This window comes from Canis lupus, chromosome 22, assembly GCF_048164855.1.
Source record: "Canis lupus baileyi chromosome 22, mCanLup2.hap1, whole genome shotgun sequence".
NCBI lineage: Eukaryota > Metazoa > Chordata > Mammalia > Carnivora > Canidae > Canis > Canis lupus.
In genome coordinates this window covers 14,354,773-14,372,254 of record NC_132859.1, presented here as the reverse complement: position 1 = coordinate 14,372,254, position 17,482 = coordinate 14,354,773, and the positions used below count along the sequence as shown (strand labels likewise).

Below are 17,482 nucleotides of genomic sequence, written 5' to 3'. Positions count from 1 at the left end.
TCAGTATAGAAATCACTTAAAACTAAAAACTTTTAAAAAGCGGGGGAGGCTCAGGATACCTGAGTGGCTCAGTTGGTTAAGTTTCTGACTCCTGATTTTAGCTCAGATCATGATCTCAGGATTGTGAGAAGGAGCCTGATAGGTAGGGCTGTGTGCTCAGTACAGCCTGCTTCATATTTTCTCTCCCCCTCTTCCTTCTGCCCCTTTGCCTCAAATAATTAAAAAAGTTTTAAAAAGTGCTAGTGGATTAATGAGATGAAAAATATTCTTCCTAACCATGTATAGTCATTAATAATAGCAAATAATCAAATCTAAGGAAATCACCTGTTGCAGTATGTTATGTTGGTGGCCCCGAATAAAACTATACTTCTTTGTACACACATCCATGTATAGTTACTTTCCGTTCTATTTGGTCTAGGTATGTGACTTGCTTTATATCACAAAGAATGTGCAAAAGGAAATGCTGTGCCAAGTTAGGGTCTAAAGTGTTAAAAACGTCTGGCTTCTCGTTTTGTGCTCATCAGAGTCCTAAATCACCATAAAAAGTCTGGTTACCAACATGGACAGGCTACGTGAAAAGAGAGAGGTTCTAAGACTACAAGGAAAGAGAAAGAAACCCAGCCAAGTCTACCTGCTGGCTGACTGCAGCCATACCAGTGATCAAAGAATCTACCAACTGAATCCATTCCAGATTATAAAATTATGAGTAAATAAAAATGCTTGTCATTTTCAGACACTGGATTTTGGAGTGGTCACAGTGCAGCAATAGATAGCCTAACCCAACCTTAAAACAAATTCTCTTTTAAAAATTTTAGAGAAAAATATGTAAGTAATTCTTATTGAGGACACAATTTTTAATTTGCTTCAAATATTCTAATCTTTCTGAGTCCCAGCAATCCATTTCTAAATTCTAGTCTTCACTCATGCTAGAAATATATACTAAGCAACTATCATGTCCCATTATGTGCTAGACACTAGAGATATAACAATAGGGAAGCTGAAAGATTTTCTTCATTCAGGGGGCTTAAGGTCTTCTAACTAGCACTAAATGAAAGAGAATTTTTTTTTATATGAAAAGGTAGAGGATTAATTGTTGTATAATAAAAAGCACAGATACACTATTTACATAATAATCCAAAAGTATTTGAAAAGTTATCTAGATCAGTGATTATGTTGTTCTATCTTATTTAAAATATCAAAAATAAAAGTTAAATAAATTTAACCTTTTCTTCTGTACTTTCTCCCTGCTTAGATAGTTACTGAAAATGATTAACGGAATTAGCAGTAGTATGTGTATGGGTGGGTAAGCAGGTAAATAGGTAGTACTTAAACCCTAACTTTTCAGAAGCAAAGGAAATAAAACATGGAACAGTTAAGTGTAAACATGGAAACAATTTAAAAATGTATAGAAACACATTCCAGGCTAAAAAGCAGTGTGAAATACAAAAATGGAAGAGAGTAACATATGTTCTTCCAGGAGCAGTCCAAGTAAGCTACAGCACAGCCTATTTTTGGAAAATCTTAAGAAAAGATTTTAAGAAATAAGATGTGACCAGATTTTGGAAAGACTTAAATGTCAAGATAAGCAAGTTGAATTCATCAGTTTATAACTGGAGAATCACAGAATGTCTCCATATACTGGAGTAATACTGATCAAAGGGATGCTTTTAAATATGAATAATATGAAGAAATGTGATAAAAACCTAAAGGAAGGGAGGCTGGTTAAAAGGCCAATGCAATGAAGTAATGAGGGTTTCAACTAAGGTAAGTTATAGAAAGTACGTGAACATCCCTGCTAACCTTTATTATGCTATTCAACTGTTTGCCTTTAAGTATGAAAAGAAAGGTAAAGTTTGTCTCACTTTTTTCAAAACTGATTAAAAATAATTTTCAGATGTTGATCTAATAATGTTTTAAATATATTTATGGTGGATCAATGTCACAACTGAAATAGTTATCAGTTCAGTCTGTATTGACTTATGCCAATTATTTTTGTTTGATGCACTCTAAATTAAAAGGAATGTGAACAATTCCACCTTACCAGCAGTAATCCTAATACCTTGAGACATAAATATACAGTGATAAAAAGTTGCTATCTATACTATTAATTTCAGTTATAATAAATACCTGTTTTCAATTATGAGGTAGTGAAATATAGCAGCAGTTTCTTCAGGCTGGATGTGTATGAGAGGTAACAAAGCTACTATCACATGACTGAGAAGGGAACCAAGATAAGCATGATCCAGGCAACGAACAAAGCAATCCCAAGCTCTATGTGAAAAAACAAATAAAAGTTAAATGTCACATTTGTTTTTATTATTTGTAAAGCCCCACCAATGAGTTATTAGCTGGACAAACAATGATACGTACAAATAATAAGATATAAAAGGCAGCTGTAAAAATGGCTAACGATCAATACTCTATATGTAAATAGAGTGATCTTTCTCATGTGTTAAGTCAAAAAAGCAAGGTAAAAAACAGAGCTTACAATATGTTACCTTTTTGGGCAAGGTTAATACAAAAATAAGTTTGTGACTTATTAAAATAAGTTTGTGACTCTTCCTTATACTTACCCCCTTTTTATGTATATCAATAGTATTTATAAAACGTGTTCTATAATTATGTAATTGTAGATACTATTATGTACTGTCCAGTGACATTCTTTTTATTTTTTAAAAATTTTATTTATTTATTCATGAGAGACACAGAGAAAGAGGCAGAGGGAGAAGCAGGTTCCCTGCAGGGAGCCCAATGCAGGACTCGATCCCAGGATCATGACCTGTACATAAGGCACTCAACCACTGAGCCACACAGGTGTCCCTGTCCAGTGACATTCAAAGAAGGCCCTATTCCTGTATCTTTTCTACCTTATTTATAATAGGAACTATAGAATGTATGACTAAGAAGTCACTTTGATACTGACTTTTTAAAAAAGGTACTACCTTCTGCTGTTGCAAAGTGCAAAATTTTGAGTGGAAACTGTGTGTGTTTTATTCTGACTTAATAATATGTTAGAAATTAGAGAATAGAGTGTGATAAGTTTTACATATTGCCCCTGCTGTTACCTAAGGTACTGTAGAAATTTTTAATAAGCAAAAATCCCTTTGGTATGTATGTATGTATTTATTCTTAAGATTTTTTAAAAAATTTATTCATGAGAGACAAGAGTGAGACAGAGAGAGGGAGAGAGGCAGAGACACAGGCAAAGGGAGAAGCAGGCTCCATGCAGGCAGCCTGACATGGGACTCAATCCTGGGATTCCAGGATCACGCCCTGGGCTGAAGGCGGCGCTAAACCGTTGAGCCACCCAGGCTGCCCACCTTTGGTATTTAAAGTGAAACATTTATTTAGCCCATTTGTTTTAATGGAAAGCAAAAAGTAATTGGGTCAACATTTTAGCATATTTCTAAAGCGCCTTAATATATCCCTTTGTGGAAGGCACTATCCCACAGTTTACTTTTATACTGTATTACATATATAAGTATTTTGCATTAAAACAGAATCAATACAACACTACAGTTTTATAAAATAATGCTTTGAAAAAAAACAAAATAAAATAATGCTTTGTTAGGAAAAGGAATTACAGTTTTGCAATATAACTAAATTGTTTTACATACTTCTGAATGCAGTAGATATGTAGCCAGTGTTTTTAATGACTCTATTTGTATTCTCCCAATCATTTTCTCAGTGTAACATTTCCTGGAATAATAATAGTAAAAAATTCAGATCTTTCAAAAAAAAAAAAAGTATGCATTTGTTTTACTTTTAAAAAGGGGAGAATTATGCAAAAATTAAGAAAAAGTTATCATAGTCAAAAAAAGAAAGCTAGATTCACAAATCAGAATGTTTAAATGTTTATGTTTTACATAAATTTAAAATTAAAAAGGGGAAAAAGCGACTTCTAAAAATCTTTAAAAAGTAGGGGCACCTGAGGAGTGGTTCAGTTGGTTAAACGTCTGATGTAAGCTCAGGTCATGATTTCAAGGTCCTGGGATTCAGCCTTGCATTGAGCCCTGCATCAGGCTCTGTGCTCAGTGGGGAGTCTGCTTGTCCCTCTCTGCTCTTCCCCCTGCTCTTGTTCTGTCTCTTGCTCAAATAAATATTTTATTTTATTTTTTATTTTTTATTTTTTTTTTCAAATAAATATTTTATTAAAAAATTTTAAACAAACTGAAACAACCTAACTGAATATCAAGTTGGTGGCACATGTACACGGGAAAGAATTACTCCACATAACTTTAATACATGTTATTCTGACTCTCCATTTCCAATAAGCACAGTCTAAGGACAAAAAAGACCTCTAAAAAAAATAAAAATATGTAAGTAAATAAATAAATAAAGGACCTTCAAGAAGCTTAAACTGCATTCAGGAGTGTTTTAGAAGTAATATTAAAATCATATTAATTTAAATTAGGAATCCCACATGCCAAAATCTCAATGGCCTAAAAGAAGTGTAGGGAAGGATCTTAAAGATGGAAATCTGTTTGTAAGAGATTTTATGTAAGGGCCAAACAACCAACTATGTGACACGTGCATGTTATTTGTTTTCCGATTCAAATTAACCAACACCTTTGGGAAAAATATCTTTGAGACAATTGAGGAAATCTGAATATAGACTGAGTTTAAGATGATATTAAGGAATTCCTATTAATTCTGCTAATCATAGTAATTTATTATGGTTGTATTTTTTAAAATGCCTTATCCATTAGATACATCTGAAGTGTTTACAAGTACAATGATTCGATACTGGAGTTTTCTCTAAAACATTCCAACTAACAATAAAACAGGTGGAGGAGGGTAGATTAATATAAGATTAGCAATGCTGAGAACTACTGAGGTTGGAAAATAGGTATAGAGGGATTCATTATACTACTCTACTTCCCAATATGTTAAAAGATTTCGTACTAGTTTGTCTTTAAACAAGTAAACACATTCCCTTTCGATACAAATATCCTTTTTATCATAATTATTTATAGTCTGAATCCTTCAAAGAGGTAAGAATTCAAGTTAGTGCTACTGGGAAATGCAAAATTCTAATGAATTTAGAATCTACCTGCAACACAATTCAGGAAAATCATCCTTGAATCTCAGGCCAGTTCTTAGTGTGGTCATCATCTTCACCCTCACGGAGCTGACGTGTTTTGGTCCCATCAACTTCATCAAAGACATCAAACTGTTCAAAGCCTATAAAGTAAGTAGGGCTTTAAAATAAAGCCTATAAACAAGTCAGCAGGAGTAGATGGACCCTAAGGACAAGATCCTACCCACATCTCAGAGTAGTACCTATTCTCTGGCAACACAATGTTTAAATGTTGGCCAGTTCATTTTGTTCAGATTTTTATGTAAGAATTATGAATTTGAGAAATATAAGCTGAGTTCTGGTGTGTTTTTTCTTGTGAAGGTAACTTGTTATTTTTGTCCTCATGGCCCTCTAGAAGAATAATTTTCAAATTTATTAAGAATATAATACCTATTGTTTTCTTTATATTCATCCCCAAACTATTATGCAACACATGCATTTCTGTCCTAATGGTACAAATTTCAAGATGCTCTGAATTTTGCAAAACAACCAAGTTTAGTAAAATAAGACTGATGACATACCCACAAAATAATATACATTTTATTGTGTGTAGAACATAGAATCAGACTTGTATCAACAGCTCTAGGTTCTAATGAAAGTGTAAAGAAACTCTCTACTCAACCTTAACTATGTGCCAAAACATACAAGCTTTTTATGGTTTAAAACACAAACTATAGTTTTCTTAGATTGGAGATCGTTCTCTCACTCAGGATAATAATAAGAAAGATTCCATAGAGATGGAATAGAAATTGTCTGGAAGATTAAAATTACCAGTTGACACCAACAGAATAAGTATCAGCTCTGAAAATAGCTTAATATTTTATGTCTTTCTTGGCTCCTTTATTAAGAGAAGAATATATACTGAAATAAAAGCTTCCTCTCATAGATTTTTTTCTATAATTTTACTGACTGCAGAGATGGGAAGCAATGGAAACTTAATGAGTGTCTAAAATTCCATCCTAATCTATGGACAAAAATTTCCAATGGTGATCAACTGTTACAGCAGTCATAATTAAACTTCACTGTGTCAAACGCAGTTAAACATAAACTGACAGGGGTGCCTGGATGACTCAGTCTGTTAAGCGTTTGTTTTTGGCTCAGGTCATGATCCCAGGGTCCTTGGATAGAACCACTCATGGGGCTCCCTGCTCCGGGAGAGAGCTTGCTTCTCTTTCCCTGATCCCCCTGCTTTTGCTCTTTCACTCTCTCAAACAAGTAAATATAATCCTTTAAAAAAAAAGGATAGGGATCCCTGGGTGGCGCAGCGGTTTAGCGCCTGCCTTTGGCCCAGGGCGCGATCCTGGAGACCTGGGATCGAATCCCACATCGGGCTCCCGGTGCATGGAGCCTGCTTCTCCCTCTGCCTATGTCTCTGCCTCTCTCTCTCTCTCCCTCTGTGTGACTATCATAAATAAATAAAAATTAAAAAAATAATAATAATAAAAAATAAAAATAAAAATAAAAATAAAAAAAAGGATAGAGAAAAAAGATAAACAAAAAGTGACAAATACTGAAGTTACTCAGTTTTATGTAAGCTAACATTTTTGGTTTTTAAAAACGCCATTGGGGGACACCTGGGTGGCTCAGCAGTTGAGCATCTGCCTTCAGCTCAGGACGTGATCCCAGAATGCCAGGATCGCGTCCCATATCGGGCTCGTTGCATGGAGCCTGCTTCTACCTCTGCCTGTGTCTCTGCCTCTCTCCCTGTGTCTCTCATGAATAAATAAATAAAATCTTAAAAAAACAAAAAAACAAAAAACAAAAAACAAAACAAAACAAAACAAAACAAAAAAAAACCCAGCATGGGCCATGACTTACAACACAACAATTTGGACTAATGAACTCAATTACGCAACTTTTGTTTGAGCCATCAGAGATGCTGGTCTTTTTTTTCCCCACTGAGCTAAGTGATGTGCTGACATGAGCTTGAAGCTAATTGGGGTCATCACCTGGCTATTATGTATAGAGCCAATCCAGGGGAATTTGAGCTAAGAGATAAATTCTGAGAACACTGTGTTCAAAATCAAGTTATACTCAAAGCTATATTATTCTTAAGGACACTTAGTCACAAAGCCAATAAATTCTTTTAAGCCAGTTTGGGTTAAAACTGGCTTTATAAACAAAAACACTGTAAGTGACATAATTCCTTTTTTTAGACTTCCCAAAAGCTTATAAAGGAATAGAAGGATTCAGAATATCACATATTTGATTATTTCTTATCTTTGAATGTTTGTAGCTATAAGCAGAAGTCATATCCCTTATGTATTCTATATGAATTCTAAAACTTTGCCATTTATCATCACTACCTACCATTTTCTTATCTTCAATGCCAACACTGGAGCTTAGTAACTGCATGTTAAAAAAAGCCAAAATGCCCAACAACTTAGGTTGCAAATAATCAGCCTAGTGAAAAAAAAAAAAAAAAAACATAAAACAGATATTATATTTACAAAGATCAAATTTCATAAATTAAACAATTTATTTAACATCATTTCTATTTCTATATTATTTATGATAGAACATTGGAAGTAATAAGCATTTGGTAGATTTTTCTATAAAAGTATATTTTTACATCTAGTATTTTAAAAATTAGTGAAATTGGTTTATAAACACCCTGACAAAATATGATTAAACAGTATTTTACAATGAGAAAATCATGAGCTTTTGAATTATGAAATGTGCTGGCATGGGATCCTCAGGATTGACTCACATAAGGACCCAGAGTGAAGAAAATACTTAAGAAGAAGAACAGAGGGATCCCTGGGTGGCGCAGCGGTTTGGTGCCTGCCTTTGGCCCAGGGCGCGATCCTGGAGACCCGGGATCGAATCCCACGTTGGGCTCCCGGTGCATGGAGCCTGCTTCTCCCTCTGCCTATGTCTCTGCCTCTCTCTCTCTCTCTCTGTGACTATCATAAATAAATAAAAATAAAAAAAAAGAAGAACGGATAAAGACAAAGTAACTGTCCTTATCTAGAACATTCAGAGCCAAGATGAGGGGGGAAAAGAGTACTTACAAAGGAAAAACTAACCTGCCAGAACAATGGTCTGACTCAAGGGTCAAAATCCTTTGAGACAACAGTGGTAGAGGGGTAACAAGGCCATGGAAATCAACACATTTCACTGACCATAGCACTTTGGGTCTCCTGAAGGGAAGAGGATTAAGTCTTTCTCATAAGATGATCCTAGAGGAAAGAGTATTGGCTTTAAGCCAAACCAGGGTTTGAATCCCAATTCTGACTTATCCAGTGTGTGATGCTGGGTTAAGTTACTTCCCTAAGTTATTTAACTCCTCTGAGTCTATAAAATGAGAAGACCTATTGCACAGAGTTGTTGTAGAGATTAAATAAAATAACATGCATTAAGCACTAATAATATAGTAATGTGCTGCTTTTGCTGAAGAAGGCATTGAGAAGCGGCAGCCATGGCTCTGTACTACTCTGTGGCCATGGGCCTCATCAAGGGCCACAGGTGACTAGGCACAACAGCAGGCCAAGGCACAGCAGCAGTCACAGGTACCTCATCAAGCACATCAAGTTCACACGGGACACGACATGAGAGGTGTGCAGCTTTACTCCCTACGGTGACATGCAGTGGAGCCTCTCAAGGTCTCCAAGGATAAGTGCACCCTCAAGATCATCAAGAAAAGGGTGGGGACACACATTCATGCCAAGAGGAAGAGAAAAGAGCTGAGCAATGTCCTAGCAGCCAGGAGGAAAGCAGCAGCCAAGAAGGATTAAACCCCTTTCCTCTGTATGTAATAAATCCTTTTTGGAATTTGGGGGAAAAAAAAGAATAAAGTGTTAAGTTGTTAATATTATTATAAACTGGGAATGTGAGTACTCTGCAAAGAAAAATATTCAAAATATTTACATACGGGCAAGAAAGGGAGCAAGAAAAAGAGCTGGGGAGGAGTAGCAAAGTATCTTTGAACTCTAGAAGAAAGTTACATTGCTTGATATTGAGGCACCTGATTTAGGGATCTCCAGATTACCTATACTGCCAAAGGGAGAAGGGTAGGAAGGTGTGTATTAGCACATACTAGAGAGTAAGTGAGGTGTTCAACCTGTCTCTCCAGATTAGATACTGGGATAAACTTTTCTCTTGCCAAGCACAGAGAATCATCTGTCAAGCCTAAAACTACATTTAATTTGCAAACTTCTGATTTGAATTAAGACTCAATTTAAGCTTAACAAGCCACAATTCCTAATTGCATGGTTCCAGTCCATGTTTCTTAAAAGAAATGAAGATATATATGACACTCACAGTCTGTCAACATTCTATTTTTAAAGCTCTTGCATTTAAACAATAGTTCATTAATCTACCACTCACCAAATATTTATTAAGTATGCCTAGAACCCTGTGCCAGGTACAGCTGTACAAAGTAAACAAAGACACTTTCCTCCTATTAGCTTACATGGGAGACTCATAGAAGATATGAAATAAATATGTAAATAAGGTTATGATAAAAGCTATAAGGAAAATACCATTATCACATGATAGGGAAGAACTGGGATGTGAGAGTTTAGATAGGGTGATCAGAAAATTCTGAGATCTAAAGAATGAGAAAGATCTAAGAGATTATTCCAAGTAAAAAGACTAAGGCAAAGACTCTGAAGCAGGAAAAAGCTTGAGAAAGCTTGTTGTTTAAAAAACACAACAAAAGTTATAGACCAATATCCCTGATGAACATGGATGCAAAAATTCTCAATAAGATACTAGCCAATAGGATCCAACGTACATTAAGAAAATTATTCACCATGACCAAGTAGGATTTATTCCCGGGACACAAGGCTGGTTTAACACTCATAAAACAATCAATGTGATTCATCATATCGGCAAGAGAAAAACCAAGAACAATATGATCCTCTCATTAGATGCGGAGAAAGCATTTGACAAAACACAGCATCCATTCCTGACCAAAACTCTTGAGTGTAGGGATAGAGGGAACATTCCTCAACATCTTAAAAGCCATCTAGAAAAAGCCCACAGCAAATATAATTCTCAATGGGGAAGCACTGGGAGCCTTTCCCCTAAGATCAGGAACACGACAGGGATGTCCACTCTCACCACTGCTATTCAACATAGTACTGGAAGTCCTAGCCTCAGCAATCAGGCAACAAAAAGACATTAAAGGCATTCGAATTGGCAAAGAAGAAGTCAAACTCTCCCTCTTCGCCGATGACATGACACTCTACTTAGAAAACCCAAAAGACTCCACCCCAAGATTGCTAGAACTCATACAGCAATTTGGCAGTGTGGCAGGATACAAAATCAATGCCCAGAAGTCAGTGGCATTTCTATACACTAACAATGAGACTGAAGAAAGGCACCAAAAACTATAGAACACTAAAAACTATAGAACACTTCTGAAAGAAATTGAGGAAGACACAAAGAGATGGAAAAATATTCCATGCTCATGGATTGGCAGAATTAATATTGTGAAAATGTCAATGTTACCCAGGGCAATTTACACGTTTAATGCAATCCCTATCAAAATACCATGGACTTTCTTCAGAGAGTTAGAACAAATTATTTTAAGATTTGTGTGGAATCAGAAAAGACCCCAAATAGCCAGGGGAATATTGAAAAAGAAAACCATAGCTGGGAGCATCACAATGCCAGATTTCAGGTTGTACTACAAAGCTGTGGTCATCAAGACAGTGTGGTACTGGCACAAAAACAGACACATAGATCAATGGAACAGAATAGAGAATCCAGAAGTGGACCCTCAACTTTATGGTCAACTAATATTCGATAAAGGAGGAAAGACTATCCACTGGAAGAAAGACAGCCTCTTCAATAAATGGTGCTGGGAAAATTGAACATCCACATGCAGAAGAATCAAACTAGACCACTCACTTTCACCATACACAAAGATAAACTCAAAATGGATGAAAGATCTAAATGTGAGACAAGATTCAATCAAAATCCTAGAGGAGAACACAGGCAACACCCTTTTTGAACTCGGCCACAGTAACCTCTTGCAAGATACATCCTCGAAGGCAAAAGAAACAAAAGCAAAAATGAACTATTGGGACTTCATCAAGATAAGAAGCTTTTGCACAGCAAAGGATACAATCAACAAAACTAAAAGACAACCTACAGAATGGGAGAAGATATTTGCAAATGATGTATCAGATAAAGGGCTAGTTTCCAAGATCTATAAAGAACTTATTAAACTCAACAGCAAAGAAACAAACAATCCAATCATGAAATGGGCAAAAGACATGAACAGAAATCTCACAGAGGAAGACCTACACATGGCCAACACGCACATGAGAAAATGCTCCGCATCACTTGCCATCAGGGAAATACAAATCAAAATCACAATGAGATACCACCTCACACCAGTGAGAATGGTGAAAATTAACAAGGCAGGAAACCACAAATGTTGGAGAGGATGTGGAGAAAAGGGAACCCTCTTACACTGTTGGTGGGAATGTGAAATGGTGCAGCCACTCTGGAAAACTGTGTAGAGGTTCCTCAAAGAGTTAAAAATAGACCTGCCCTACAACCCAGCAACTGCACTGCTGGGGATTTACCCCAAAGATACAGATGCAATGAAACGCCGAGACACCTGCACCCCGATGCTTATAGCAGCAACGTCCACAATAGCCAAACTGTGGAAGAAGCCTCGGTGTCCACCGAAAGATGAATGGATAAAGAAGATGTGGTATATGCATACGATGGAATATTACTCAGCTATTAGAAATGACAAATACCCACCATTTGCTTCAACGTGGATGGAACTGGAGGGTATTATGCTGAGTGAAATGAGTCAATCAGAGAAGGACAAACATTATATGTTCTCATTCATTTGGGGAATATAAATAATAGTGAAAGGGAATAGAAGGGAAGGGAGAAGAAATGGGTAGGAAATATCAGAAAGGGAGACAGAACATAAAGACTCCTAACTCTGGGAAACAAACTAGGGGTGGTGGAAGGGAAGGGGGGGGTGGGGGTGAATGGGTGACGGGCACTGAGGGGGGCACTTGACGGGATGAGCACTGGGTGTTATTCTGTAAGCTGGCAAATTGAACACCAATAACAAATAAATTTATTATTAAAAAAATAAAATAAAATTTTGAGAAACTTCAAAAAAAATAAATGGTCTTAAAAAAAAACACACAACAAAAGAAACAAGGAAGAAAAGAGTTGCACAATGAAGGTGGAAAGGTACTCCACATACAGTTTTATAGATTTTAAGAGCAATGAAAATCATAAAGGGAATTTATGCAGGGGAACGATATGAGTTTAAGCTATATATATAAAAAAACACACTTCAAATGTTGTGTAAATAAATAACTGAGTAAAGACGTGGGAAAGGAGAGAAAAGTTAGGAGGTTTTTACAGCTGTCCCCGAGAAAGAAGTTGGTCACTTATAAGAGGGGAGTGGCAGCAGAGACTGAAAAATATACTTTGGAGATAGACTTGCTAGGATTTGCACTTAATAATAAAGGATGAAGAAACTGGAGGGTTCATGAATGCCTCCCAAGTTTTAATTTAGCAACTAGGTAGACATGTTCCATTTCCTGAGATAGGAAAGACTAGGAGAAAAACAGGTTGAGGAGGGAAAATAAGGATTTCCAATAGACATGCTATGTTGGACTGATTTGAGATGCATAAAAGATAGGTAAGTAGAGATGACAAAGAGAAAGTTGGACAGTTTGTCAACCCCTCTCACCTTCAGATCCATTGTCTGCCGTGCTCTATGCCTGGGAGGCTAACCAGATTTCATTATTCAAGATCCCTTTCAACTGGTTTCCCAATGAATTCAGTCAACAGGAAGCACCACAGAGAACATAGATCAAGAGGAGAGAGCATGGGATTTATAATTCCTGCTCCCTCTGGGTTTTGAGGTGGTTCGGGCACTGTCCACATCGCTCTACAATGACAATTCTCTCCCTGCACCATGGCTCTAAGCTTTCAACTAGGTTTGGTAACACCATTTCTCCTTGGCCAGGACTAAGGGGAGCCTAAAATTTCTGCTATTCCTAGTCCCTATGTTCCTTAACATTCCCTACTGGTTCTCTTAACTTTGCCCATGACAATGAAAATAGCCTTTTCTTCAAATTATTTTCAGTAAAACATTTATGTGAGCCATCTGTTTCCTGCCAGGACCTAACTTGTATAAACCCACAGGTCCAAAGCTCAGGAGAGGTCTGGATGGAAATCACAACTATGAAGTCATCAAAATATAAACCATATTAAGCAAAGGACCAGATGAGACTAGATACTCTCTCCCTTAAGGAGAGAATGTCACTAGAGAAAAAAATTCAATTACATAGTCCTGAATCAATCTAACATTTAAAGGATAAAGAGGGTAGGACCCTATAAAGACTGAGCAGTTTAAAAAAAAAGAAAAGAAAAGAAAAAAAGTGTGGTATGACATAAGCCACAAGGGAAAGAATGGTCAGTTGTATTGAACATTACTGAAAGGTTAAAGAAGATAGGAAAAGAGAAGTAACCATTGGATTTGACATCAGAAAGACTGTTTTTGACCTGGATAAGAATTTCAGTGAAATAGAACAGAATTAGATTAAAACAAAGAATGCGTGGGAAATGAGAAAGAGATAGAAACCTCACAAGATATTTTGCTAATAGCCCTCTGAGTCTCTTGAAGGAATTAGAGCAATCAAAAGAAAAAAAATAGTAAGCCTGAAGATTTATATATATTTTTTCACATGAAGAAGTGATTACACATAAAAACTTAAGATAGGAAAAGATAAAAGGGATAACAGATCTTCTAACTCCCTCAAATACAACAATGGATTTTAAATATAGTTAGAACTTATAAAAAAAAAAAAAAAAAAAGTGATCCCTGGGTGGTGCAGCGGTTTAGCGCCTGCCTTTGGCCCAGGGCGTGATCCTGGAGACCCGGGATCGAATCCCACATCGGGCTCCCAGTGCATGGAGCCTGCTTCTCCCTCTGCCTATGTCTCTGCCTCTCTCTCTCAATCTCTCTCTCTGTGTGACTATCATAAAAAAAAAAAAAAAAAAAAAAAGAACTTATAAAGTTAGTATGTTGGGCCAAACAGGCAGATGTGAGTAGGGGGTGGGGGGAGTCACAAATGTATATTCTAATCTATAGTTAAAAAGTAGTGAAAAAAAGTTAATTTGAACAGTTCTACCCAGTGACAAAATAAAATCTACAATCACTTCAAAATACATATTTTTCAACACTAATATATGTTAATACCTTGCTGTAACCATGCGATTTAAATCATTAACCTTTTCAAAATAAAAATCCCAATTTGAAATTTAAATAAATCTCTAGCATTTGGAAAATGCATATAATACCTGTTTCTCCAATTTCATAATTAAGCTACAAAAAGGCAAAAAAAAAAAAAAAAAAAAAAAACGAACAAAAAACCCGTTTAAACACTCCTTACCATTAGTTCAGGTGATGTGATCTCTCTGGGGCCCTGATATGGATCATCACTAGATGCAAATGAGGCAAGTATTGACAAACCATTGAAAACCTGTTGATAGTGTTCTCCAATACGTAGCAATAATTCATTATGCAATCCTTGGAAATCTTGTCTCAATAGACTCCCCAGTTCAATTTCTGTTTCATTCTAATCCAAAGACACATTAAAAAAAAAAATAGGCTTTTCGAAATAAGTATATTGTTAACACACTATCAGTAAATCAGAAGATCTAGATCATCTGACAAGATTTACTAATGGTATTTTTAAAAAGGCATTGGAAAAGGATTCTAATCTCATTTTCTCCTGGTAGGTCTCCAATGAGCTAGTAATGAAGAAAAGTGATCAGACTTTATTTTCGAGTAAAATTTTAAAAAGGAAGTCCCAGTTTTCTTAAAATATCACCGATTCATTAGTCATACATACATAACTCTTGGGTGAAAATATTACTAATAGCAGCTTAGAGCAGTCTTCCTGGTCAGACTGTTTGAATTTAAATTCCAGCTTTGCCACTTGTTAGTTGTGCTGTGACCTGTACAAGTTACCTAATCTGACCTCTTTCTTTTTTTTTTTTTTTTTTTTTTTTATCTGACCTCTTTCTGCCTTAGTTTTGTCATCTATAACATGGAAAAATAATGGCATCTATCTCACTGGATAACTATAACATGGAAAAATAATGGCATCTATCTCACTGGATAACTATGAAGACTAAATGAAATTCTTTAGTAAAGTTCTGACATGTAGGAAAATATTATCATTCATCCTCTACAATACAGATTTTCTTTCTCAAAATAAATACACACACTCAATATTCAATAATTCTCATGTGGAAAGAAATCTATTGCTACCATATCATGAAACACATGAAATAAATTAACATCACAGAAAATAGTAGTCACATATACATATCTGACAGATTCTCCTGTTTCTGTTTAGACTCATATTTTTTCGGAGATATTGTTACTACTGTGCCTGGCTGGCTCAGTCAGTTAAGCATCTCTTGATTTCAGCTCGGGTCATGATCTCGGGGTTCTGGGATAGAGCCTGGTGCCCCATGTGTTGGGCTCCATGCTCAGTGGGGAGTCTGCTTGTCCTTCTGCCCTTCTCCACTGCTCATGCTCACGTGCACACTCTCAAATAAATAAAATCTTAAAAAAATTCTCTCCCCCAACCCCCCTACTTGCTCTCCATAAATAAATAAATAAATAAATAAATAAATAAATAAATAGGTAGATAGATAGATAGATAGATAGATAAATACATTGCTAGTATGACACCAAAAAAGAAGTATAAGCTATAAATGTTAAAAAAGAGTAAAACACTGGGCCCAACTGTAATCTGGGCACTACATAACTAACACAAACATTATGCCATAGTTGAGGCTGCCTCTTTCTGTAAATATAATTATTTGAATATCATTAGCCAACTTAGAGGTCCAATCCAAAAATTCTAAAATGAGGGGTGCCTGGCTGGCTCACTCAGAAGAACATGTAACTCTTGATCTTGGAGGAGTGAGTTGAATTCCATACTGGATATAGAGATTACTAAAAAATAAACTAAAAAAAAAATCTGAAATGAAATGATTTGAGAACTTGATCCATGAATGGATGATTATCATATGCCAATATGCCATAATGGTGAAATGATCAAAGAAAATAACAAAAGAATAATTTATTTAATATGCTCCTCTAGGACCAAAACAAAGCTTGCTTACATAATACTATTTGTACTTATATTAATATAGAATATGCTATAAATTACCCACTCTCCTTTCTACAAGAATGTTACAATAGCTTTCCTATAATGCTAATTTAAACAAAAGAGTAAAATATATACATTTAATTACCTTTAGATAATGAAGGGCCCGTTCTAATTCATCCTTGGAACAGGAACAGACCAAATGAGAAAAAATATATTTGAAGTTATTTATTAAAATCTCTCTACGATTGACATTTAATTGTTTTCCTAAAGTTCGAATGAGAGCAGAAGCTGCAGGGCTTGCTTTGGCAGCAAGGTCAGGTAGCAGAACTTGTAATGTCCTCTGAAAAAGAAACATTACAATTACTAAAAAGTACATTTGCCCAGGTAATAACATATTCACATAAGTTAGGTGCAAAAATATTTTAAAATGCCAAATAAAATTGTAGTCCAAATGTCATACTTGACTTCAGATTTACCATTTATTCATTCAACAGATATTACTGAACATCTACTATGATTCAGAAACTACAGATACTGATACAAAAAAATTGCCAAGATCCCTGATAGCACAGAGTTCACACTGTAGCTAATGTATAAGTATAAGCTAATATATGTAAAGAAAATAATTTTTCATAGGTATGTGTTAAAATATACTCATGCTCTAAGGCAGAAGTTTCAAGTTTGATTTATTATTTGGGCTAACTAGGATTTAGACAACAAGCAAGAGTAACCATATATACAAAATTTTAAGTTTCTTTTTTTTTTATATTATTTATTTATTTATTCATGAGAGACAGACACAGAGAGAGGGAGAGAGAGAGAGGCGCAGAGGCACAGCCAGAGGGAAAAGCAGGCTCCATGCAGGGAGCCCAACATGGGACTTGATCCCGGGTCTCCAGGATCACGCCCTGAGCTGAAGGTGGTGCTAAACCTCTGAGCCACCTAGGCTGCCCTTGTGCATTTTAATTAAAAAGTTGATGCTGAAAACAAAACAAAACAAAACAAAACAAAACAAAACAAAACAAAACAAAACAAAACAGTTGATGCTGGGGCAGCCTGGGCCCAGCGGTTTAGCGCCGCCTTCAGCCCGGGGTGTGATCCTGGAGAGCCGGGATCAAGTCCCACGTCAGGCTCCCTGCATGGAGCCTGCTTCTCCCTCTGCCTGTGTCTCTGCGCCTCTCTCTGTGTCTCTCTCATGAATAAATAAGTAAAGTCTTTAAAAAAAAAAGTTGATGCTGCAATATTAATAAAACCATTTTAACACATCATCTCA

At 36.0% G+C, this 17,482-nt stretch overlaps 1 protein-coding gene and 1 pseudogene across 3 annotated transcripts in view; one reads left to right on the top strand and one right to left on the bottom strand.

Moving 5' to 3' along the window:
* ATR (ATR checkpoint kinase) overlaps window positions 1-17,482 on the bottom strand; it is a 91,108-nt gene that overhangs the window by 54,480 nt on the left and 19,146 nt on the right. For all 3 annotated transcript variants that reach the window (XR_012014834.1, XM_072792413.1, XM_072792414.1), the window contains 5 exons: window positions 16,355-16,549; window positions 14,473-14,658; window positions 7,391-7,483; window positions 5,054-5,184; window positions 2,128-2,271 (listed from right to left, as the gene is read on the bottom strand). Coding sequence is in view for 2 of the 3 variants with exons in the window: in XM_072792413.1 (XP_072648514.1) it covers window positions 2,128-2,271; window positions 5,054-5,184; window positions 7,391-7,483; window positions 14,473-14,658; window positions 16,355-16,549 (749 nt within the window). In the remaining variant the exon portion in view is untranslated. The remainder of the gene's footprint in view (window positions 1-2,127; window positions 2,272-5,053; window positions 5,185-7,390; window positions 7,484-14,472; window positions 14,659-16,354; window positions 16,550-17,482) is intronic.
* Window positions 8,502-8,817, top strand: LOC140614434 (large ribosomal subunit protein eL36-like; annotated as a pseudogene).